Source organism: Protopterus annectens, chromosome 6.part0, assembly GCF_019279795.1.
Source record: "Protopterus annectens isolate FY-2018-M chromosome 6.part0, PAN1.0, whole genome shotgun sequence".
Lineage (NCBI taxonomy): Eukaryota > Metazoa > Chordata > Ceratodontiformes > Protopteridae > Protopterus > Protopterus annectens.
This window is the reverse complement of record NC_056737.1, coordinates 103,843,009-103,864,180: the sequence shown is the minus strand read 5'-3', so window position 1 is coordinate 103,864,180 and position 21,172 is coordinate 103,843,009. Positions and strand designations below refer to the sequence as shown.

Here is a 21,172-nt window from a genome sequence, read left to right as displayed (position 1 = left end):
GGATCTTAAGAAGCCTAGTCTTACACTCCCATGGTAGTTTTTAGCTCTTATATTTTGTGTATGATTAACCTAGAGGTAGGCAAGGTTATATTGGGATAAGTAATTCAGCCTTCATCTATGAGGGACATGGGTGCTACACCAGGGATGAATGTTGTGCCCCCATACCTTCCCTTAAATTAGAATCTGAATTGAGTAAGAGAAGTACTTTGCTCAAGGTGGAGTGAAAGATGGTTGCATAGAAGAGGTTTCCGCTGTGAAAAATACCTATCCCTCCAATATGTTTATTTATGTTGCAAAAGAGAAAGACCCCTTGAGCAGGTCTCCAAGATACTACTGGGTTTGTGAATTTGTAAAAGGTTTGATAGGATAGGGTCTCTTGAGGCTCTATAAATAAGGAAAGGGTCACCTCTTAGTAGCCTGCATGATACAGAGAAGAGGGACAAAGCTTTGAGATGATCTGCATATTTTTTATGATTTAGACCCTCCCCCTTTTTTTTTTAATGAGAATGCACTGTGGTCATTTCCATTACGGCAAGTACTTGGACTGGATAGGGCATTATATTCAATGTCTGACCTGACGAGAGAACAGTAAAGTAGTATGACTATATAGCTGGACCTGGATACCATACCTTTATATGTAAGCTATGGAATGAAAAAGGGCTTCCTTACAACTGTTGATGCATGATGATCAAACAACAAATAGTTGTCAACATAGGTTCCCAGGACCCTAAAGGATCAACTTTCAAGGGTGTGATGTAAATGTGACAGCTATAACTGAAGTCAAGCTTGCCAAAGGATGAAACTATAGATTCCATCACCATCTTGTCCAAACAATAACAGACACCACAGGTTCTTAATCATCAAAATTCAACATTATTAACACAGCTGATGTTAATATAGGCAAATTACACCTTCAGCCATTTTTATCATTTGTTTTTTAGGCATAGGGGCCTGAACACAAGGCCTGGGCGTCGGTATTTGGATTGAGATTTAGGCCTTAGTAATGAAGGCGGTGTCGATTTAATATGCAAGTCTGTAGGCCTGAATATACCCTCAGAAGCTGGTGGCTGCACAGCGGCTCTGGACTCATCCAAGGTTGAGACATCCGTGGGTTCCATAGGTGAAGCATCTCGCGGCATACCGGACTCTGAATGGGTCTCAGTAGAGGCCTGTGAATCAGAAGTAGTGGGTATCAGGGGCTGCGAAACTGCCTCACTGAGTACCGGTGAACTGGCGACTGGCTTAGGAGAAGCGTTGTCGACAGTTTTGAACCTCGGCTGCCTGTCTCTGTTTTTATCTTTGTGTTTTTTTGGAATTCCGGTAGTCGGAAGGCTAACCGACGACATTTCTGGATAATTAAACAGAGAACCAAAATAATTAGAGGCAAAAATGTACTGACGACAGATAGTGAGCTGATTAGATAAACCATAAAACCGACAGCAAGGTACATCGTGGTCAGGGCATAGCCAAGGAATACAGTATGAATGAAAATCTTTATGAGGTATTTGCTTTCCACAAGTAATGCAATTATTAACTTTTACTGACATCAGTAAGGTGCAAGAAAAAATTTCCCCAATGGGGTACTTAGCTTTAAGTTGAAGACTTCGGTTCTGAATCTCGAAAACAAAAATTTCAGGAGTCGGCCGACCGGCACTTGCGAACTGCTTCTGCTTCGGGCAACGCACTGCAAGAAAGACTGATGTAATGACACTGACTGCATGTTTTATACCCCTGACGACCTGACTTCATGGAAGAAGGAACAACATCCGACGTAGGACCCAAGACTTTGTTAATCAGGCCGACTGAGGGCAACCTGCCAGCAGATTACCCAAATATAATGACTGCAACAGTGAAACATGAAGAACATCTATAGATTCCATCACCATCTTGCCCAAACAATAAAAGACACCACACATTCTTAGTCATCAAAATTCAACATTATTAACCCAGCTGATCTTAATATAGGCTTCATAGAGGCACAAAAACAGTCAACGAATTCCTAGGGTTGCCACCTTTCGTCGTGGCTAAAACCGGAGTAAAGTCACACCCCCTGCGTCACCAGTAACCCTGCCTGCCCCACCCCCTCTCCCGCCCACATTCCGCCCATTTTGTGATGTCACGATTACATCACCCATCACGGAACGCCCTCTTTTTCCATTCCTTCTACCTGCTTTCGGCTGATTTACTATGCTTTTCTGTAAAAAAGCATAGTAAATCAGCTAATTTATAAATTCCGATAGTCTGTTTCTTTTTTGAAACAGAATACCGGAGTTTGTACAGTGTTTTCCGGACTACCAGAGAATTAGTTTGATTTCCTGATAGTCCAGAAAAAAAACAGAGGGGTGGCAACCCTAAACCATACACAACCTAACAGAATGTTAGCTTTATTGCTAAGCACATCCCATTTTAGTCACAACTGCACATTTTACAACAAAAATGTCCTACAGGGCAATACACATCTCCTGCCTTTCTACTGCAGTCAGAAATCACCTCCCTAATAAGGTGGCAATCTGTTACAAAGCCCCTAAATGTCCCTGGATATTTCCCACACAAACCCTTTCCTTAACACAAGAATGTGAGCTAAATGCAGAAATCCTCAGCTGAGGTCATCACTTCATGAAACATCTTCCCCACCCCACACCTGAAATTATTCAAGTCTTTACTAGTCCTGGTAAAAGAAAAAAGTGTTCCCATTATCAAATTTAGGGTCAAGAGTAAATCTGCCCTTGATTAAACAATAACATTAGAAACCTCATGAAATACAGAGGCTTAGGCAAGGAAAACAAAGCCTACAAAATTAACAAACAGAACTACAAACTTATAGACAGCAATCAAAATCCATCCATCTTAGGAACAACAGCCATGTCTGCTAATCTAAAAATTATTACATGTTCATAGATGCTTACTAAGCTAATGACCACAAGGGCCTTTTTTAGCCTAGCCATGCATCCCAAACCTCTGACAAGTTCTGGTATCCTTGATAAGTGCAAGCAGAGGCATGGGAGATGAAACATTTACAAGTAGGAGCCTGGGGGATTAACCATATACAAGCTGGCCTGTGTCCATTAGAGAGGCAGTTGCCAAATCAGGCATGAATTTCCTGTTTCCCATCCAGATGTCCAAGATACACTTGGACTGGGTTAGGGAGGAGCTCTTCTTCACATGGATGAGTAGCCTGTTCCAAAGAAAGGGTAGTCCCTGAGATACATAACTCTCTCCAGCAGGTCCTAGTTATATCACAGAAAAGGTTTAAATATTTTAAATTATTCTGGTGTTTTGTAGATATACAGGAGGTCCATCAGGGTGGGGTCTGACAATGTCTTGTATGCCAGGCATATATCTGCCCTCAACAGCCTGTAGGAGACACAATACAGGGATAGGGCCTTGAGGCAGTCTGCATATGATATGTTTCTTATGCTCTGTTTTCTTTTAGTGAGTAACCTCTGTGGATGTTCCAATTGACGGATATGCCTGGTTAGGTACATACCAAAGGGAGCAATGTAATAGGTCTAATGAATGCCGAACACAGTGAAAGAAATACTTCCATGGATCTAGTTGCCATATCGTTGTTCATAAGTTACACAACATAGAATGACTTCCTCACTACTGTAGACACATGATGGTCAAAGCTAGATTGCTCTGTATGTGTGTCCCCAAGTCCCTGACTACTGGGTCACATCTAAGAGATGTGTTGTCAAGATGATAGTTACCAGGGGTGAATGACTTCCCGAATGATACTATTATTTATTGCTTGGTATTTAATTTTAGTCCATGGCTCTGACATCAGTTATTTGCCTGTGTCAACCCTTCCTGGACAGCATTTATGTCAGGGGGGGAATTCTATGACCCCTCCTAATTTGCAATCATTTGCAAATTTAGTGAACTACAGGCCACTGACAGGCCCCGACTTCACAGAAGTAAATGCAAAAAAAGTAGAGGTCCCAGGACCGATCCCCGAGGACTCCGCTTGTGACTGGCCTCTGTAGAGGTGGACTCCTCAATTCTAACTTTCTATTTCCTGTCTGTCAGTCAGCTGGCTATCCATCAGGTGACATACGGGTTTATACCTAACCTTGCAAACTTGTCAACAATGCCAGAGTGGGGTACTGTGTCAAATGCCTTGACCAGGTCAAGGTAGGCAGTGTGAACCATTTTGCCCTCATCCATTGCTTTGGTGACTCTCTCAAAGGAGCCCACCAGGTTGAGTAGGCATGACCTGCCCTTGATGAAACTAAATTGGGTTACGTTCAGTGTCTGGAGGTTTCCTGTGTCATTACTGATCATTTTCATTATAATTCTTTCCAAGCTTTGCGGAGACTAATGAGACTTATGGGCCTGTAGATGACCCATCTTTGTGCAAGGGATGACTGTTACTGTTCTCCATTTGTGAGGCATGAAGCCTATTTGGAAGCTACAGTTTAAAAGAAATTCCAGACGGCATGATATGTAATATTTCATGCTATTTAGATGGCATCCTGGGATATTATCTAGACCCATTGCTGCAGTTTTTCTGGCCACAGACAGAACAAAAAGGACCTACTCTTGACTGACAGCATGGTATTTTCTGAGGGAAGGCTGAGGGGGAGAGAGAGAGGTAAACTTGGAGCCGAATTTGTTGGCCAGTAGGTTTGAAATATCTTCTGGCTCAGTATTAAAAATGAGCTCTGCATACAACTGTGTATTGCCTTTGAGGTTGTGGACATAGCTAAAAAATGCCTTGTCGTCGTCCTTGTCCTGGGAGGCCAAATTTACCTCAAATTTGGATTTGGTACACTTTATTTTCCCTCTGATTTGTTTGTTTAGTTTGAGGAGAGTGCTTTTATCCTGTTGGGTGTTGCACCTCTGAATTTTTGCCATGATTTCCTTCTGTTATACAGCCTACAGCAAAAGTGATACTTATTCTGCAAGGACCTCAACTCCTTAAAGCAGCGGGGGAAGAGAGTTTACTGAAGGTGGCACCTGCAAACTGGAATCACTTGGCTAAAGAACTATGTAAGAAAATGCTTCCTGAATATTTAAAAAATCTTAACTCTGCTCGAGTTTTAATGACCAGGGCTAATTTAACCACATACATTATTTGCTCTGCCCTTTGAGCTGCAGAGTTCATTAGGTTACACTACACGGAAGCTGAACACAATAGCTATGCAAAGTAACACAGCTGATTTTAAATATGTATATAGTTTATATCCGATAGTTTCATTTCCATTACTGTATAACATTTCTAACTCCTTGTACTGTAAAATTCTGTAAAGATATGCTAGTCTCTGTTAAATAAGTGCTGCTGTGTAACTTCTGTAAAGCTGTTCTATCAATGTCAAACGTGCTGAAAGAATACATCGTGCAACCTTTAGAAACTCTCTATAATGCTTTCTAAAATGTCTTGTTTGCATATTTGTACTGTATTACAGCTGTCTTAAGTGCTAATTAAAGGTGTTAAAAAAAAAAAAAACCGGTTAAGATTTTGTATGTACACAAATGCTTTTCTGTACAGATGCGCACTGCAAGTAATGGCTGAAAATGGTCCCTGGACCAATCCATTCACTCAGTTAAATCAATCAATAAAAAAATAAATATATCACAATTATATATGGTTGTAAAAAAGTCACATGAGTAATATGTGCTGCTTCCATTACACATGCTGACCACCTCCACCACCACTTCCTACAACCTACATAAATATCTTTCACCAGGTCAGGTCATCTGCAGTCAAAGGTAATGTCCACACACTTTATGCATACAATGAATGGATGGAATTTTTTTTTCATCAGGACATAATAATGAAAATATTCAAGTCATGTTTAAAGGATTGGTAAAATTAATAGGATGCCACTACTGAGGTCTATATAAACTGAGCAAGTGTTAAGAAAATATTTTCTTTAACATTTCCTCATCTAAGCAAATAATACAACAGGTCTTGATTTCAATAAGAAAATGCTAAATATACAATAACATAAAACAGTTAATATGAACTGATGTAACAAAGCATAAAATATACACGTTTTTAATAAAAAAAAAAAAAAACAGAATTGACATACACGGCAGATGAAAAAGCAGGGATACTATTAACAACTTAGTATCCAACAGCTTGATTAATATTAATGGCTCCAAATGCATACATCCACAAAATTGTGAATTTGCTCCTACAGAAGCGATAGAGCCCTCCAGTAGTACTATGCCTTTTTGATCAAGATAGATTACGTATGAATTAATCTTCTTCTTCTTCACCCTCACTATCACTGTCCCTGCCTGGATGCTCTGGCATTTTATGATGTTCTTCATCTTTTGTTGCAGCTTCTTCCTCCTTCTCTCCTTCTACCTCCACTGTGGTTTCTGATGTACTCTCAGGTTTGGTATCATTCTCTATTTCCTCTCCATCTTCCTCCTCTGTACTCACTTGGACTGGTTCACTTTCCTGCCCAAGGGCTGGTGGTGGCAGTAGTTGTTGAGAAGCATAAAACTGAACAAAAACAGATTTGTTAATTCTTTACTTCAGAAATACAAAAAAAAAAATATTAAACTTGAAATACTGATGGTTCATAAAAGTACAAGGCTAGTTGCCCTTGTAAGCCATTTTTTTAAGTCTAGCTAATTTCCTATCAGTGAGGATCACACCCTGTACTTTTTTGTGTCTGTAAGTTAAACACCTTAACCATTATGCCAACTCTTAACCCCTGGACTTTTCCATCAATTTCAGGTGCAAGGTGATAAGTCCTTAGCAAAGTTTCACAATGAAAAGAACATTTTTGAGGCAATTATTTTGCTGCACTTTCATACCAAACACTGGATAGTGAATGCCGTGTAGAAATTATCAAATATAATATCATTACAAGTACAATAACTGTGGTATAACTTGATCTACTGCATTTATTCTGTAAATTCTTAGTGTCACAGAAAATGCCAGCTACAGAATCAAATGGGTGATGAACTGCCTTACACTATAGAGAAAAAGTGCATCAAAATGGGACTAAAGGTTAGCTGCCCATACCAAACATGTACATGCAACTCAAAGGTGCTTATTCATCACAGAAAAAAAAGTTTTATCTGTTTGTACAAACAATGAAAAAAATGATAACGTGCAGAACATGTGACAGTAACAATTCATTCAATATAAAAGCTTATCATATTAAGAATCAAACAAAGCAGGCTGGAACTGTTGTCTATAACTGAGTGTGCCTAGATTTTTGGTGGGTGACTGACAGAAAAGGTATGATACACAGGTGAGGTGAAGTACTCTGCTAACATACAATTTCTCTCCAGCCTGCTGATGATCTTCTAAAGACAAGTAACAGTATCTGCTAGAAACAAGTGACCACAACCATAAGGATGAGAAATGGGATGGGGACACTATACATTCAGAGGTCTGCAACAAAATGGACAAAGCAGAAAGCATTTTAAAATGGTTAAAGCTTGGCTGAACTACAGGAAACAGCACTGCAATTACCATGAATGGAGTACTACACTTACAAGCACCAATCCACTGCAATTTTTGTGCTCACTGGGTCTATTTGGTGAAGCTTAGCAGCAAAAAAAAAAAAAAAAAAAAAAAACACCATTTGTTTAATCTCAATGACCAAACACACGGCTTAGATGCATTTCTCAGGCTAAAGACTTCGTTTTTAAAAATGCCAATCTGGGTATGCAACCCTGTCCACTTATAGTGTCAGCACTGGGGACTTAATGGGACAGGATGTATGCATGATCTTTTATCACTAGTATAGCAAGTGTCACACTTGGTTTTTGGTTTGCTGATGGAGTCACTAATAGGGAAAAGGATGACTTCCAAAGGTTGAGATGGCTGGAGATTTGTAACACTATTAGTCTACTGTCTTGTCCAAATGAATATACTATGTTGAGTATCTTCAGCAGACAGACAGATGGCAACAAGCCTACCAGTGACCTAATCACTGCAGAGAAGCCAGGCACCATCCTTTACTCCAGAATTCCCTACATTCCCTGTATGAACATGCCAAAGGATGAAGATGGGTTATGGTTTAGCAGGTCAATCTGAGCACTGTAGTAGAACACAGACAGTTGCATTTCTATAGCCTTTTCCTATCCTTTCCTTGTCATTGTTCCAAGCAACACTGAACCACTGATGACTTAAAGTACCACTTCTTCAGGACATACATAATAGGACCCTAGTACCCTTGATATAACTTAAAAGCAAAAGTACAGTTTTGTACCTACCATAAATGTAGATGTTCGAGTGTTCACACTGCTGCAGTCATTACACTTGGATTATCCTGCCGTCAGGCGGTCCCGCAGTCGGCCAGAGTTCCAAAGTCTTGGTCTGGCGTCGGCTGCTGTCGCTTCTTCCCTGACGTCAGTGCACCAGGGGTATACAAGATGCATCTGACGCCATTTTCTTCAGTTTTTCTTGCCCCAGATGTCAGGTACCCCAAGTAGGAAGGCAATACATATTGCTAATAAAAAAATACATACAAAATAAAAACAATAACTTCAGTTGCAAGCAAATACACCACAAAGGTTGTATAGGATAGAATGGTATAGATAAGTCCAGCTAGTTCAGAGGGGATGGAGGGAGGGTAACCTGGACTGCAGCAGTGTGAACACTCGAACATCTACATTTATGGTAGGTACAAAACTGTACTATGTTCATCGTGTTACACTGCTGCAGTCATTACCCTTGGGTAGAATCCCAAAGCTAAGGTTGGGTGGCTGGTCTATAAAGAGTTAGTATTGGCTATGAGGCCCTGCATAACTGCAGTGGCAAATCCTGCTCTGGATTTAGAGTAAAGAGGCAGGTGGTAATGTTTGGTAAAGGTGTGCACTGAACTCCAAGTTGCAGCCTCCAAAATTTCCTTGGTAGGTACTCCTCTGAGAAAGGCTGTTGAAGTGGCTGTTGCCCTGGTGGAATGTGGCATAATGTTACTTGGTACTGATTCTCCATGCTGTGTGTAGCAGTAACGAATACAGTGTCCTATCCATTTGGATATAGTCTGCTTTGAGATAGCCTTGCCCTGTGATCCTGCAGCATATGCTACAAACAGTTGCTCAGTTTTCCTGAAAGCTTTTGTTTTGTCCAAGTACAAGCGTAGCTGCCTGTGTATCTCCAAAGAATGCAGAAGTTTCTCCCCTTTATTCTGGGGGTTTGGATAAAAAGTTGGCAAATGGATGGTTTGGGTAAGAGCCACACTAGATACCACCTTTGGCATAAAGGTAGGGTTTAACCTTAAAGAAACCCTGTCCTGATGAAAAATTATAAAAGGTTCCACTGCCATTAATGCCTGTAGCTCTGAGACTCTTCGTGCTGAAGTTACTGCCAAGAGCAGAGCTGTTTTCCATGATAAAAATTTTAGATCGGCTGTATTGGCTGACTCAAAAGGTGGCAGGATTAGTTTTTCCAAAACAAAATTGAGGTCCCAAGTTGGTGTTGGTGCTCTCCAGGGCGGTCTTATGTTTTTAGCCCCTCTGAGACTGCTTTAGCAAGGGATGAGAGAATAAAGGAGGATCCGTGTTGTAATGTGCTGAAATGGCAGAGGCGTGGATCTTAATTGATGAGAAGGATAGGCCTCTGTCCAGCATCTCAGTTAAGTATTGTAAAATCTGAGGAATGTTTGGAACAAGAGGGTCAAGGCTTTGAGCCTGGTTCCAGGCGCAGAATCTCTTCCATTTTTCTGAGTAAGCTTTCCTGATGCTAGTCCTCCTGGCCTCCAAAATGACATCCATAACAGCTTTAGAGAGAGGTGTTGTTTGTTTGACTAATGAATCTGCCATGCAGCCAGGTTTAGGGTTTTGAGCTGACTGTGCAGGATCTGATTGTTTTGTTGAGTCAGAAGGTGTGGAATTTGAGGCAAAATCCATGGTGGGCCTTGAGCTAAGTTCCTTAAGATAGGGTACCAATGCTGGTGTGGCCAGTCTGGAGCAATCAGGATCATCTGTGTTTTTTCTTGTCTGGCTTTTAGGAGTACCTTTGAAAGGAGAGGCAGTGGCGGGAAGGCATAAACATTTAGGTTTTTCCAGCTCAATAAAAGAGCATCCACTTTCCATGCTTTTTTGTGATAAGTCCTTGTGCAGAATTTTTGTAGTTGGCAATTCAGTGGGGAGGCAAAAAAATCTATGTCTGGGCATCCCCATTTTTGCGTTACCATGCTGAAGATTTGTGGATTCAATTCCCATTCGTGAGGGTCCATGATATTTCTGCTTAGATAGTCTGCCAGAGTATTTTTCTTTCCTGGCAGGAATTGTGCTTGCAGGTGAACTTGATACGTTAGAGCTGTGTTCCACAGGGTCATAGCTTGCCTGCATAGGGGATAAGAATGAGTGCCCCCTTGCTTGTTTATGTACCACATTACTGTGGTGTTGTCTGTCTTTAATAATAATTGTCCTGGATGCAGAAGGTCCTTGAAAGCTGTTAGGGCATTTTGAACAGCCAACATCTTTTTGATTGATGTGAAGATGCAACTGGTCTGTGGTCCACTTGCCCTGAATGCATTTTCCTGCCATGTGTGCGCTCCCCAGGCATAATCCGAAGCATCTGTTTTTGAGTCTGCCGGGCTGTGGGTAGGGTAAAAGGCTGACCCTTGTTTAGGTGACATGCCTGTGCCCACCATCGAAACTCCTGTTGTAGGCAGGGAATCATTGGTATTACTGGTTCTAAACTGTGAGAGTGTTGAGTCCAAACACTTTTTAGATACCACTGTAATTTCCTCATATGCAGTCTGGCATATGGTATTAGTAGTATGCAGGATGCCATGAATCCCAGGGCCTGCAGAATTTTTCTAGCAGGGAGATGGGACTTTTTTGCCAGTAATTGAAAATATTGAGTTAGTTGAACTTGTTTGTCTGGCGTGAGGGTAAGCCATCTGGGCCGTTGTATTTAAGCTGGCACCCAGGAATATAATCTGTTGTGAGGGCACTAGTTTTGACTTCTTTTCATTTATTGTGTACCCTAGAGAAATTAGCAACCTTTTTACAAACGCCAGATGCTGTAGAAGAATGTCCTTTGTCTCTGCTTGAATAAGGCAGTCGTCCAGGTATGGATATATTTGAATTCCTTTTTGTCTGCAAAATGCAATTACTGGTGCCAGGCACTTTGTGAAGACCCTGGGTGCAGTAGATAAGCCAAAGGGCAGTGCAGAGGATTGGTAGTGCATTGTACCAGCTTTGAATCTGAGGTATCTTCTGCAATTTTGTCCGATAGGGACATGCAGGTATGCCTCTTTGAGGTCCAGAGTAACAAGCCAAGCCTTCTTGCCCAGCATGGGTAGAAGCTGCTGTAATGTCAACATTTTGAATTTCAGAATATCCAGGTAAGTATTTAGAATTGAAAGGTCTAGTATGGGCCTCCAGGCCTTGTCCTTTCTGGGGACCAGGAAGAGTCTTGAGTAAATTCCTTGTCCTTGTTCCTGTTGTGGTACTTTTTGAATAGCTCTCATGTCCATGAGGGCTGAAATTTGTTTTTGTGCCTCTGCCCATTGATTTTGTGGCAGGTCTGGCATTCCTTTTAGCCTTGGTAAAGTATGAAAGTGGAACCTGTAACCTTGAGACACAATATTCAGAACCCATTTGTCTTGGGTGATTGTTTGCCAGTTTTGAGAAAAAAGTGCTAGTTTTCCCCCTAAGGGGGCTTCCAACAGGGAAGTGCTTGGCGTACGAAGGGGAAAGTCATTGTGACTGTTTCCTGTAAGGTTGAGACTTGTCCTCACCTCCTTTTGGGGTTGAGGTGCCCCACTGTCATTGTCTGTTTGAGCCTTGGGGTTGAGATCTGCCTCTTGGGCATCTGTATCTGCCTCTCTGTGGCCTGTCTGACACTGGAAAGGACCAATTCTTTGCTGGCCAATTTCTGCTAAATCGAGGTGGCTGTACCTGTAAGAAATCCTTGCCTGTTTGCATAGATTTAGCTTTATCCTCCATTTTCTTTAACACCTCTTCTGCCTTAACACCAAACAAGGTATCATGCTGTAAAGGAGCATCCAATAATTTTGCCTTAACATGATCAGGTAAACTCTGTTATTTTAAGCAAGCATGTCTTCAAATCACAGAACCTGTAACTGCAGCTCTACAACAGGCCTCTAAAAAATCAAAACCACACTGCAGAGTATGTTTTCCCACCTGTTCAACTGCATGCAATAAATCCTGCATTTCTTTACAATCAGGAGCTTCTGAGCTTGCAAGCTTTTTCTGTTTTAACTGAGCCATTAAATATTGTTGGTACTTAAGCATGCGAAACTGGCAATTTAAAGCTCTTACTGCTAAAGTTGCAGAAGTGTATACTTTCTTCCCCCATCTATCCAAAGCTCTGGAATCTCTGTCAGAGGGTACTGGATTTTCTGCAATGGAAGCCTTAACCCCTTTTGGACTCTGGGAAATAGCTTCTGGATCAGCAGAAGGGTTTTTATAAAGAAACTTGTGAGAATCAGGGACTCTATAATAACCTATCTGGCTTGGCTAGTGCAGGCGGCAAAGAATCAGGAGATGAGCTGGATTCAGAGAACACATCATCCACAATATCTAGCACAGGCGGAATAGCCAGGGGCCTGTGCTGAGGCAATAAAAGGAAATCCCTGAGCCTTTTCTTGGATTCTGAGTAATCCTGACTTTCCCAATAGAAATGCTCCCTCGTGGTATGTAAAGTTTCCCCAAAAGAATAATCCTCAGGAGGAGAGGCTGAAGGGATAGATTCTTCAACATCAGAGTCCTCATAGGGGGGTAGAGAGTATCCCTGGTCTGAAGAGGAATCAGAGAAATCATAGTCTGTATCCTGCCTAGGCCTTTTCTCAGGAGGGGATGGGAACCCCTGATTAGAGTAATGAAGTCTTCGGCCATTTTAAGCATCTGTTTCTTAGGCATGGAGGACTGTCCAGGAGAATGCTGTACTTGTTTCCTTGTCTTTAATGGTACTTTTGTCTTGGCTGTTGTTTTAATGGTAAGTTGCGAAGGTCTGAAAACACCCTCAGAAGCCGATGCCTGCTCAGCGGCTCCGGACCCATCTGAGGGATTAGTTTCCGTAGGCCCAATACCTTGAGTTTCCAGAGGCCTAGTTGTCTCCACATGGGAGTTGGAGGCGGCCTGTGGCTCTGAGGTAGCGGGTGTCAGGGGCTGCATAAGCGCCTCACTAAGAACCAGCGACTGGCCTAGAAGAGGTTTCGTCGTCGGTTTTGGACCTTGGATGCCTGTCTTTATCCTTGTCCTTGTGTTTTTTCGGTACTGTGGTCGTCGGTTGATCCGACGGCATAGTTTAATTGAACCTTCGGCCAAAGTAGTGCAAAGCAAAATCAAAATGTCTTTTTATAGTGCGTTTGTTAAATCTAGCACAAAACTGACTAGTGACGTCGTGATCAGGGCCAGGGCCTAGGCATGGAATACAGTAAGAGTGGAAATCCTTATGAGGTATTTGCTTTTAACAAGAAATACAATTATTAACTTTTTCTGACATTGGTCTGAGGCAAGAAAAAAGTTTCCCCAATGGGGTACTTAGCTTTATTGAAGACTTCGGATCTGAAATTCGACTTCGAAAATCTCAGGAGTCGGCCGACCGGCACTTGCGAACTGCTTCTGCTTCGGGCACCGCGTGGCAAGAAAGACTGAAGAAAAGGGCGTCAGATGTATCTTATATACCCCTGGCGCACTGACGTCAGGGAAGAAGCGACAGCAGCCGACGCCGGACCAAGACTTTGGAACTCTGGCCGACTGCGGGACAGTACAGTGGTGTACACCTACCATAAATGTAGATGTTCGAGTGTCTTCACTGTTGCAGTCATGACTGTAGGGTTCTCCCCTGCCGGCAGGCAGCCCTCGATTGGCCAGAATCCCAAAGTCTGGGTCCGGCGTCGGCTGTTCAACCATGCTCCCTGACGTCAGAGCGCCAGGAGTACAAAGCTGACAGCCGACGCCATCTTCTCCAGTTTTTCTTGCCCCAGATGTCAGGAGTCCCAAAATGAAAAAGGTCCCATAACCTTTGCAAATACACCTCAGAAGAATGGTGAAAAAAAAAGGAAATACACAAAAGTAAAAATAAGAGGGGACAGGAGGGAGGGAAACCCAGACTGCAACAGTGAAGACACTCGAACATCTACATTTATGGTAGGTGTACACAACTGTACTATGTTCATCGTGTTACACTGTTGCAGTCATGACTGTAGGGTAGAATCCCAAAGCTGAAAGAAAGGGAGGTGGTCATAAAGAAGAAGAGGCGGCTAAAAAGCCCTGCCAGACTGCAGAGGCAAAGCCTGCCCTAGACTTAGAGTAGAGAGGTAGATTGTAGTGCTCAGAAAAAGTATGCACTGAACTCCAAGTTGCAGCTTCCAAAATGTCTTTGGTAGGAACTCCCCTGAGGAAGGCCGCAGAAGTGGCAGCAGCTCTGGTGGAATGAGTCCATATACTCCCTGGGATTTGCTTTCCATGGTGAGAATAACAAAATCTGATTCCATAAGCAATCCATTTAGAAATGGTCTGTTTTGAAACGGCTTTACCTTGGGAACTTGAAGCATAAGAAACAAACAATTGTTCTGATTTTCTGATGTCCTTGGTTCTGTTCAGGTAAAAACGTAGTTGTCTGTGTACATCCAAGGAATGTAAGATCCTTTCCCCTTTATTTTGAGGAGTGGGGAAAAAGGTTGGCAAGTGGATAGTTTGATTTAAAGCCACTTTGGAAACCACCTTAGGCATGAAGGTAGGATTAGTCCTCAAAGATACCCTGTCTTGATGAAAAATAATATAAGGTTCCACAGCCATAAGAGCTTGTAACTCTGAAACTCTCCTGGCAGAGGTTAGGGCTAACAGGATAGCTGTCTTCCAAGATAAAAACCTGATGTCAGAAGAGGCAGCAGGCTCAAAAGGAGGCAAGGTTAGTTTTCCCAAAACATAGTTGAGATCCCAAGCAGGAATAGGAGGAGATCTAGGAGGTCTTAAGTTCTTAGCTCCTCTGAGAAACTGTCTCATGAGCTGGTGGGAAAAGATGGGAGGGTCTGTATTATAATGAGCAGAAATAGCAGAGGCATGTATCTTAATGGAAGAGAAAGAGAGACCCTTATGTAAGAGATCTGTCAAGTAAAGTAAAATTAAAGTAATGTTAGGAAGAAGAGGATCAGAATCCTGAACCTGCATCCAAGAACAAAATCTTTTCCATTTTCCTGCATAAGATTTTCTAGTGCTAGGATGTCTGGCTTCTAAAATGACATCCATAACCTGCTTGGGTAGGAAAGAAGAAATCAAAGGCCCTGGATTAACCAGGCCGCCAGGCTGAGAGTTCTGACATGAGAATGTAGAACCTGACCCTGATGTTGGGACAGAAGGTTCGGAGACTGAGGTAAAACCCAAGGGGGCTCCAGGCATAGGTTTTTTAGAGTTGGATACCAAAATTGCCGAGGCCAATTTGGAGCCAGCAAGATTATCATCTTGGGCTTGCCCTGTTTTATCTTCAATAAAACCCGTGGAAGAAGAGGAAGAGGTGGAAAAGCATATCCCGAGAGGTTCCTCCAACTGAATGACAGGGCATCCACTTTCCAAGCTTCTCTGTGGAAAGTCCTTGTGCAAAAATTCTGTAGTTGATGATTGAGATGGGATGCAAAGAGGTCTATGTGAGGACATCCCCAGACTGCTGTTATCATCCTGAATATTTTGGTGTCCAGCATCCACTCGTGTGGATCTGAAAGGTTTCTGCTCAGACTGTCTGCCAGGAAGTTTTGTTTCCCTGGTAGAAACTGAGCTTGAAGATCCAGATTGCAAGCTAGAGCTGTGTTCCATAGATCCATGGCTAGTCTGCAAAGGGGGTAGGAATGAGATCCCCCTTGCTTGTTTATGTACCACATAACTGTGGTGTTGTCTGTTCGTATTAGTAGTTGTCCTGGTTGTAAAAGATTCCTGAAGGCCAATAGAGCTTTCTGAACGGCTAACATTTCCTTTAAGTTGATATGCAGGTGCTTGTGATCCTTTGTCCAAAGGCCCTGCAGACAATTGCCCTGAAAATGGGCTCCTCAAGCATAATCCGAGGCGTCCGTGGTTAGAATCTGAGTGGCCAGAGGCAGATGGAAGGGTTTCCCTTTGTTTAGAGCACATGCCCTGGACCACCAAAGAAATTCCTTTTGAAGGCAAGGAAGGACGGAGATCAGTATGTCTAAACTGTGGCAATGCTGAGACCATACACTTTTTAGGTACCACTGTATTTTCCTCATGTGTAGTCTTGCATATGGTACGAGAAGGATGCAGGAGGCCATGTAACCCAAAGCCTGCAGGAATTTCCTTGCAGATAGTTGAGTTAAAGTTGCCAAGGTTCAGAAAGTTGAAGCCAGCTGTAATTGTTTTTCGGACGTCAGAAATGCTATCTGGGTTGTGGTGTTTAGAAGTGCACCCAGAAAAGTTATCTGTTGTGATGGTGTCAAATTTGACTTTTTTATGTTTACAGAGAATCCCAGGAACTAGAGGAGGTTCTGTACAAATTCTAGATGTTGGAGTAAGACATCCTTGCTGTCTGCCTGAATTAGACAATCGTCCAGATAAGGGTAAATTTGAATTCCCTTGAGTCTGCAGTAAGCTACTACTGGAGCCAGGCATTTGGTGAAGACCCTGGGCGCAGTAGACAATCCAAAGGGCAGCGCAGAGAATTGAAAGTGCCTCGATCCGGCCTTGAACCTGAGGTATTTTCTGCAATCCTGCCTGATGTGAATGTGTAAATATGCCGCCTTTAAATCCAAAGTTACCATCCATGCATCTTTGGACAGCACTGGAAGTAGCTGCTGTAGAGTAAGCATCTTGAATTTTGGAATCTCTAGAAAGGTGTTCAAGACCGACAGATCCAGAATGGGTCTCCATGAGTTTTGCTTCCTTGGGACTAGAAAGAGCCTTGAGTAAAAACCTTTTCCCATCTCTGAAAGTGGAACCAGTTCTATGGCATTCATAGCCAAAAGAGCTTCCACCTGGTTTAAGGCCTCCGTCCATTGATGTTTTGGAAGGTCTGGCCATCCGCTTGGCCTTGGCAAGGTATGAAAATGGAATTTGTAATCTCTTAAAACCACATCCAAAACCCACTTGTCTTGGGTTATTTGAGTCCAATTTTTATAAAAAAGAGAGAGTTTTCCTCCGAGAGGGGCTTCCAGGCAAGAAGTTCCTGTAGCCCAACAGAGGGAGTCATTGAGTCTGTTTCCTTTGAGTTTGTGACCTGTCCTCTCCTCCCCTAGGGGTGGAAGCAGTCCACTGTCTTGGTCTATAAGAAGCTTGTGTTTGAGGCCTTCCTCTGGAGCGTCTATATCTACCCCTCTGAGGCCTGTCTGAAGTGGGAAAGGACCAATTTTTAGAAGGCCAATTCCTGCTAAATCTAGGTGGCTGTACTTGTAAGAAATCTTTAACTGTTTGCATGGATTTAGCCTTATCCTCCATCTTTTTAATCACCTCTTCAGCTTTTGATCCAAACAAAACATTATGCTGAACAGGAGCATCCAATAATTTAGCCTTTACTTGTTCAGGCAAATTTTGTTCCTTTAGCCATGCATGCCTTCTAATGACTGTGCCAGAGGCCGCAGCCCTACAAGAAGCCTCCAAGGCATCAAATCCACAGTGTAAACCATGCTTCCCAACTTGTTCAGTGGCATGCAATAAGTCATGTAATTCCTTATCATCTGCACAGGCAGAAATGGAAGTAAACTTTTGTTTTAAAACAGACAAGAGAAATTGCTGGTATTTTAGCATATGAAACTGACAGTTTAAAGCCCTAATGGACAAAGTGGCAGAAGTGTATACCTTTTTGCCCCATCTTTCTAAGGATCGAGAATCCTTTTCAGTAGGAATGGGATTTTTGGCAGAAGCAGCCTTAACTCCCTTAGGACCCTGAGAAATGGTTTCAGGGTCAGCAGAAGGGTTCTTGTATAAAAAATGATGGGAATCAGGAACCCTGTAATATCTATCAGGCTTAACAGGAGCAGGAGGAAAAGAGTCAGGGGTTATGTTAGCCTCCGAAAAGGCATCATCCACAATATCCAAAACAGGAGGAATAGCCAGGGGTCTATGTTGGGGAAGAAGAAGAAAATCCCTCAGTCTTTTCTTAGATTCCGAATACTCCTGTCCTTCCCAGTGGAAATGTTCCCTCATTTCATGCAAAGTTTCCCCAAAAGAGAAATCTTCAGGGGGAGAAGCTGAAGGAATGGATTCTTCAGCATCAGAATCCTCATAAGGGGGGAAAGAATATTCCTGATCAGAAGAAGAAACTGAGGAAACAGAAGCCTGATCAGAGGAATCATAATAAACATCCTGATTTGGCCTTTTATCTGGAGGGGGATGAGAACCCCTAATCATAGTAAGTAAATCCTCTGCCATCTTGAGTAACTGTTTCTGTGACTTGGGAGCCGGTTCAGAAGAGGCCTGTGTTGTAGTCTTTGATTTAGATGGAGTCTTTGCCTTAGTCTTTGCCTTTATTAGAAGCTGAGTAGGCCTGAAAACCCTTTCGGAAGCCGGTACCTGCACAGCGGCTCCGGACCCATCCGAAGGAGCATTGTCCGAAGGTCCTGCAACAGAAATATTTAAAGGCCTGGTTGGCTCCTCATGAGAGTCCGTTTCGGCTGTCGGTTCTGAAATGGCCGACGACAGGGGCTGCAAAAGAGCCTCACTGACGACGGCCGAACCTGAAGCTGTCTCCGCTTGTGCGCTATCATCAGATTTGGACCTCGGAGGCCTGTCTTTATCCTTGCAACGGTTTGTGAACTCCGGTAGCCGGAACCATATCCGACGACATTTTGTAGTTAAAGCTCCTACCGAAGTAATGAAAAGCAAAATCGTACCTTCGCTTAATTGTACGTTGATTGAATCTAGCACAAAACCGACAACTAGCTACGTCGTGGTCAGGGCCTAAGCAAGGAATACAGTAAAAATGAAAATCCTTATGAGGTATTTGCTTCCCACATGAAATACAATTATTAACTTTTTCTGACATCGGAGTGGAGCAAGAAAATAGTTTCCCCAACGGGGTACTTAGCTTTGAGTGGAGAAGAAAATCTTCGGACTGAAGTATATCAGAAAAATTCGTCAGGAGTCAGCCGACCGGCACTTGCGAACTGCTATCACTGCACGGCAAGAAAGACTGGAGAAGATGGCGTCGGCTGTCAGCTTTGTACTCCTGGCACTCTGACGTCAGGGAGCATGGTTGAACAGCCAATGACGGACCCAGACTTTGGGATTCTGGCCGACCGAGGGCTGCCTGCCGGCAGGGGAGAACCCTACAGTCATGACTGCAACAGTGAAACACGATGAACATCGCCTGACGGCAGGATAACCCAAGTGTAATGACTGCAGCAGTGTAACACGATGAACATCTTGAGATGCTCACATTCCAGCTATCAACAAGTCCCTTTCTCTTCCTTTTCAACTATATTCCTCTCTCACTTATCCTTAAACAAAGAAGCTTGTTCAGACTCTGTTTCCTTTTCTCTCTTCTAATATAGACATGTCCACTTTTAATTCTCAGCAGATATGCCAGCCCTCCCCGCTGCTACCATCCACTGTTTTGATAATTGTGTTGGATGCTTTCTACCAGCCTGATTTTTCACCATCTCTATGGCTTCCAGAACTGTACAAAGTACTGTAGTTAGGGAATTATCAGAGCCCTGTACAATGGAAGGATGACCTCAGCATCTCTAGAATTCACTTCCTGTGCAGCACAACCTGGCACATTACTGACCTTTGCTGATTCTTATAACATGCTTCATGTTAGGGCTCAATATTACTCTAAAATTCTCCATCTTCTGTGTCCTGACTAAGGTTACCCCTCCAACACTCTATGCTATTTATGGATCCCTGCATACTGAATGCATAAAGTTCCACTTTTAACAGACAATCCCAGCTGAAACACTTATGACCACTATACCAGCCATCCATGGCTAGTGGACTGATCTCTTTATCAACAGCTGACATAATTTTCTTCTCCAAACTCAGTGTGACATGTAAAACAAAACACTAATTCTAATATCGATATGAATTTACAGCAACTGAATAATTCAGAAAGAGAGTCACTTCTGAATGATGCCTGCACATCAAAATGCACGGTTACAGAAAACTTAATCTACTGAAATACAAAAAGATTGCAAAAGGAAAACACTTCCTTTTGTGAACTTGTACACAAAATAAAAATCACATTCAGACCAAATTAATCTGAAGAGTGATAGTCTAACTGAAAGGGAGTTTCCAAGGTAAGCTGCAAGGCTGTGGTTGGAGTTGGCACGTATTAGCAAGGTAAGAATTGAAACGGCAATCAAGGCGATAGTGGGACAAGGAAGGCAGACGTGATTTATTTTCTTCTCCCCTCTTGCCTGGTATTGACCAGCACACTGCTGAATCACAACCTACAATGTTCGATGTGTGGTAAATTCTTCCCAACACTGCTTTCAGCAATACTGCTTAACAAGCCAGATGGCTCATTAAAAGGCCAGTCACTACTCCTGCATTGCTCAGCCTATCTGTACATCTGGCTGCCATACCCCCTCTCTGGGTAAATGAGTTAATATAAGTTACTCAGTCCCATCCCACAACTAGCTACAATGGTGCCCAGGTTTGTTAACCATGCCATGGTTACAAGTTGCATTCAGGGCTTCATCTCTCTGCCCTACAGATTCATATTAGTACAGCAGTATACAGTAACCTGGGCATGGCTCTTATTTTGGCTGGCTTTGAGAAATCGCTATTACAGCTTGTTGATTCATCTTCTGGAAGACTCTAGCATTTACCAACTATACCATCTGACTCTCTATGATATCCATACACAGTGAGACAAGGATAGATAACAATAATATAATAATAATAATAAAAATCCTTCCAAAAGATTTAAAAATGAACACACTAGATTTCGTAACTTTTTCAGAAGCACATTCTTTTAAAGGAAACAACTAGTGTGGATTGCTATCACTCCCATTTCCGGCTCTGTAGCAAAGACAGAGATGAAGCCCTGGCTATAACACCCAAATTCAAACAGTATCTTGGATGTTGGAAGAGCTGGGTAGGAGAAAATAGAAATGAGTGGCCAAAACTGGCTTAGGTATCCAGGAAGCAAGGAGTAAGGATGCAGCAGTTCAGCTGAATGCTGTCATAAAAGTGGAGGCTTGCATGTCAGTAAAATGGAAAGGAATGCCAGTGTGGGCTTTGTAATCCCAAACTGGTGTTGGCAGCTGTTGTACAATGTGGATGAAAGCACACACACAAGCGTGCACTCACAAACATACACAAGTAAGAT

The 21,172-nt window shown here is 42.6% G+C and overlaps 1 protein-coding gene across 3 annotated transcripts in view; it reads right to left on the bottom strand.

The window, feature by feature from the left end:
- Positions 1–5,008: 5,008 nt before the first annotated feature.
- The window catches only part of AQR (aquarius intron-binding spliceosomal factor), a 2,539,865-nt gene continuing 2,523,701 nt past the window's right edge, over positions 5,009–21,172 (bottom strand). For all 3 annotated transcript variants that reach the window (XM_044073871.1, XM_044073874.1, XM_044073872.1), the window contains one exon: positions 5,009–6,457. In XM_044073871.1, coding sequence (XP_043929806.1) covers positions 6,206–6,457 — 252 coding nt within the window. In that variant the 3' untranslated portion in view covers positions 5,009–6,205. The remainder of the gene's footprint in view (positions 6,458–21,172) is intronic.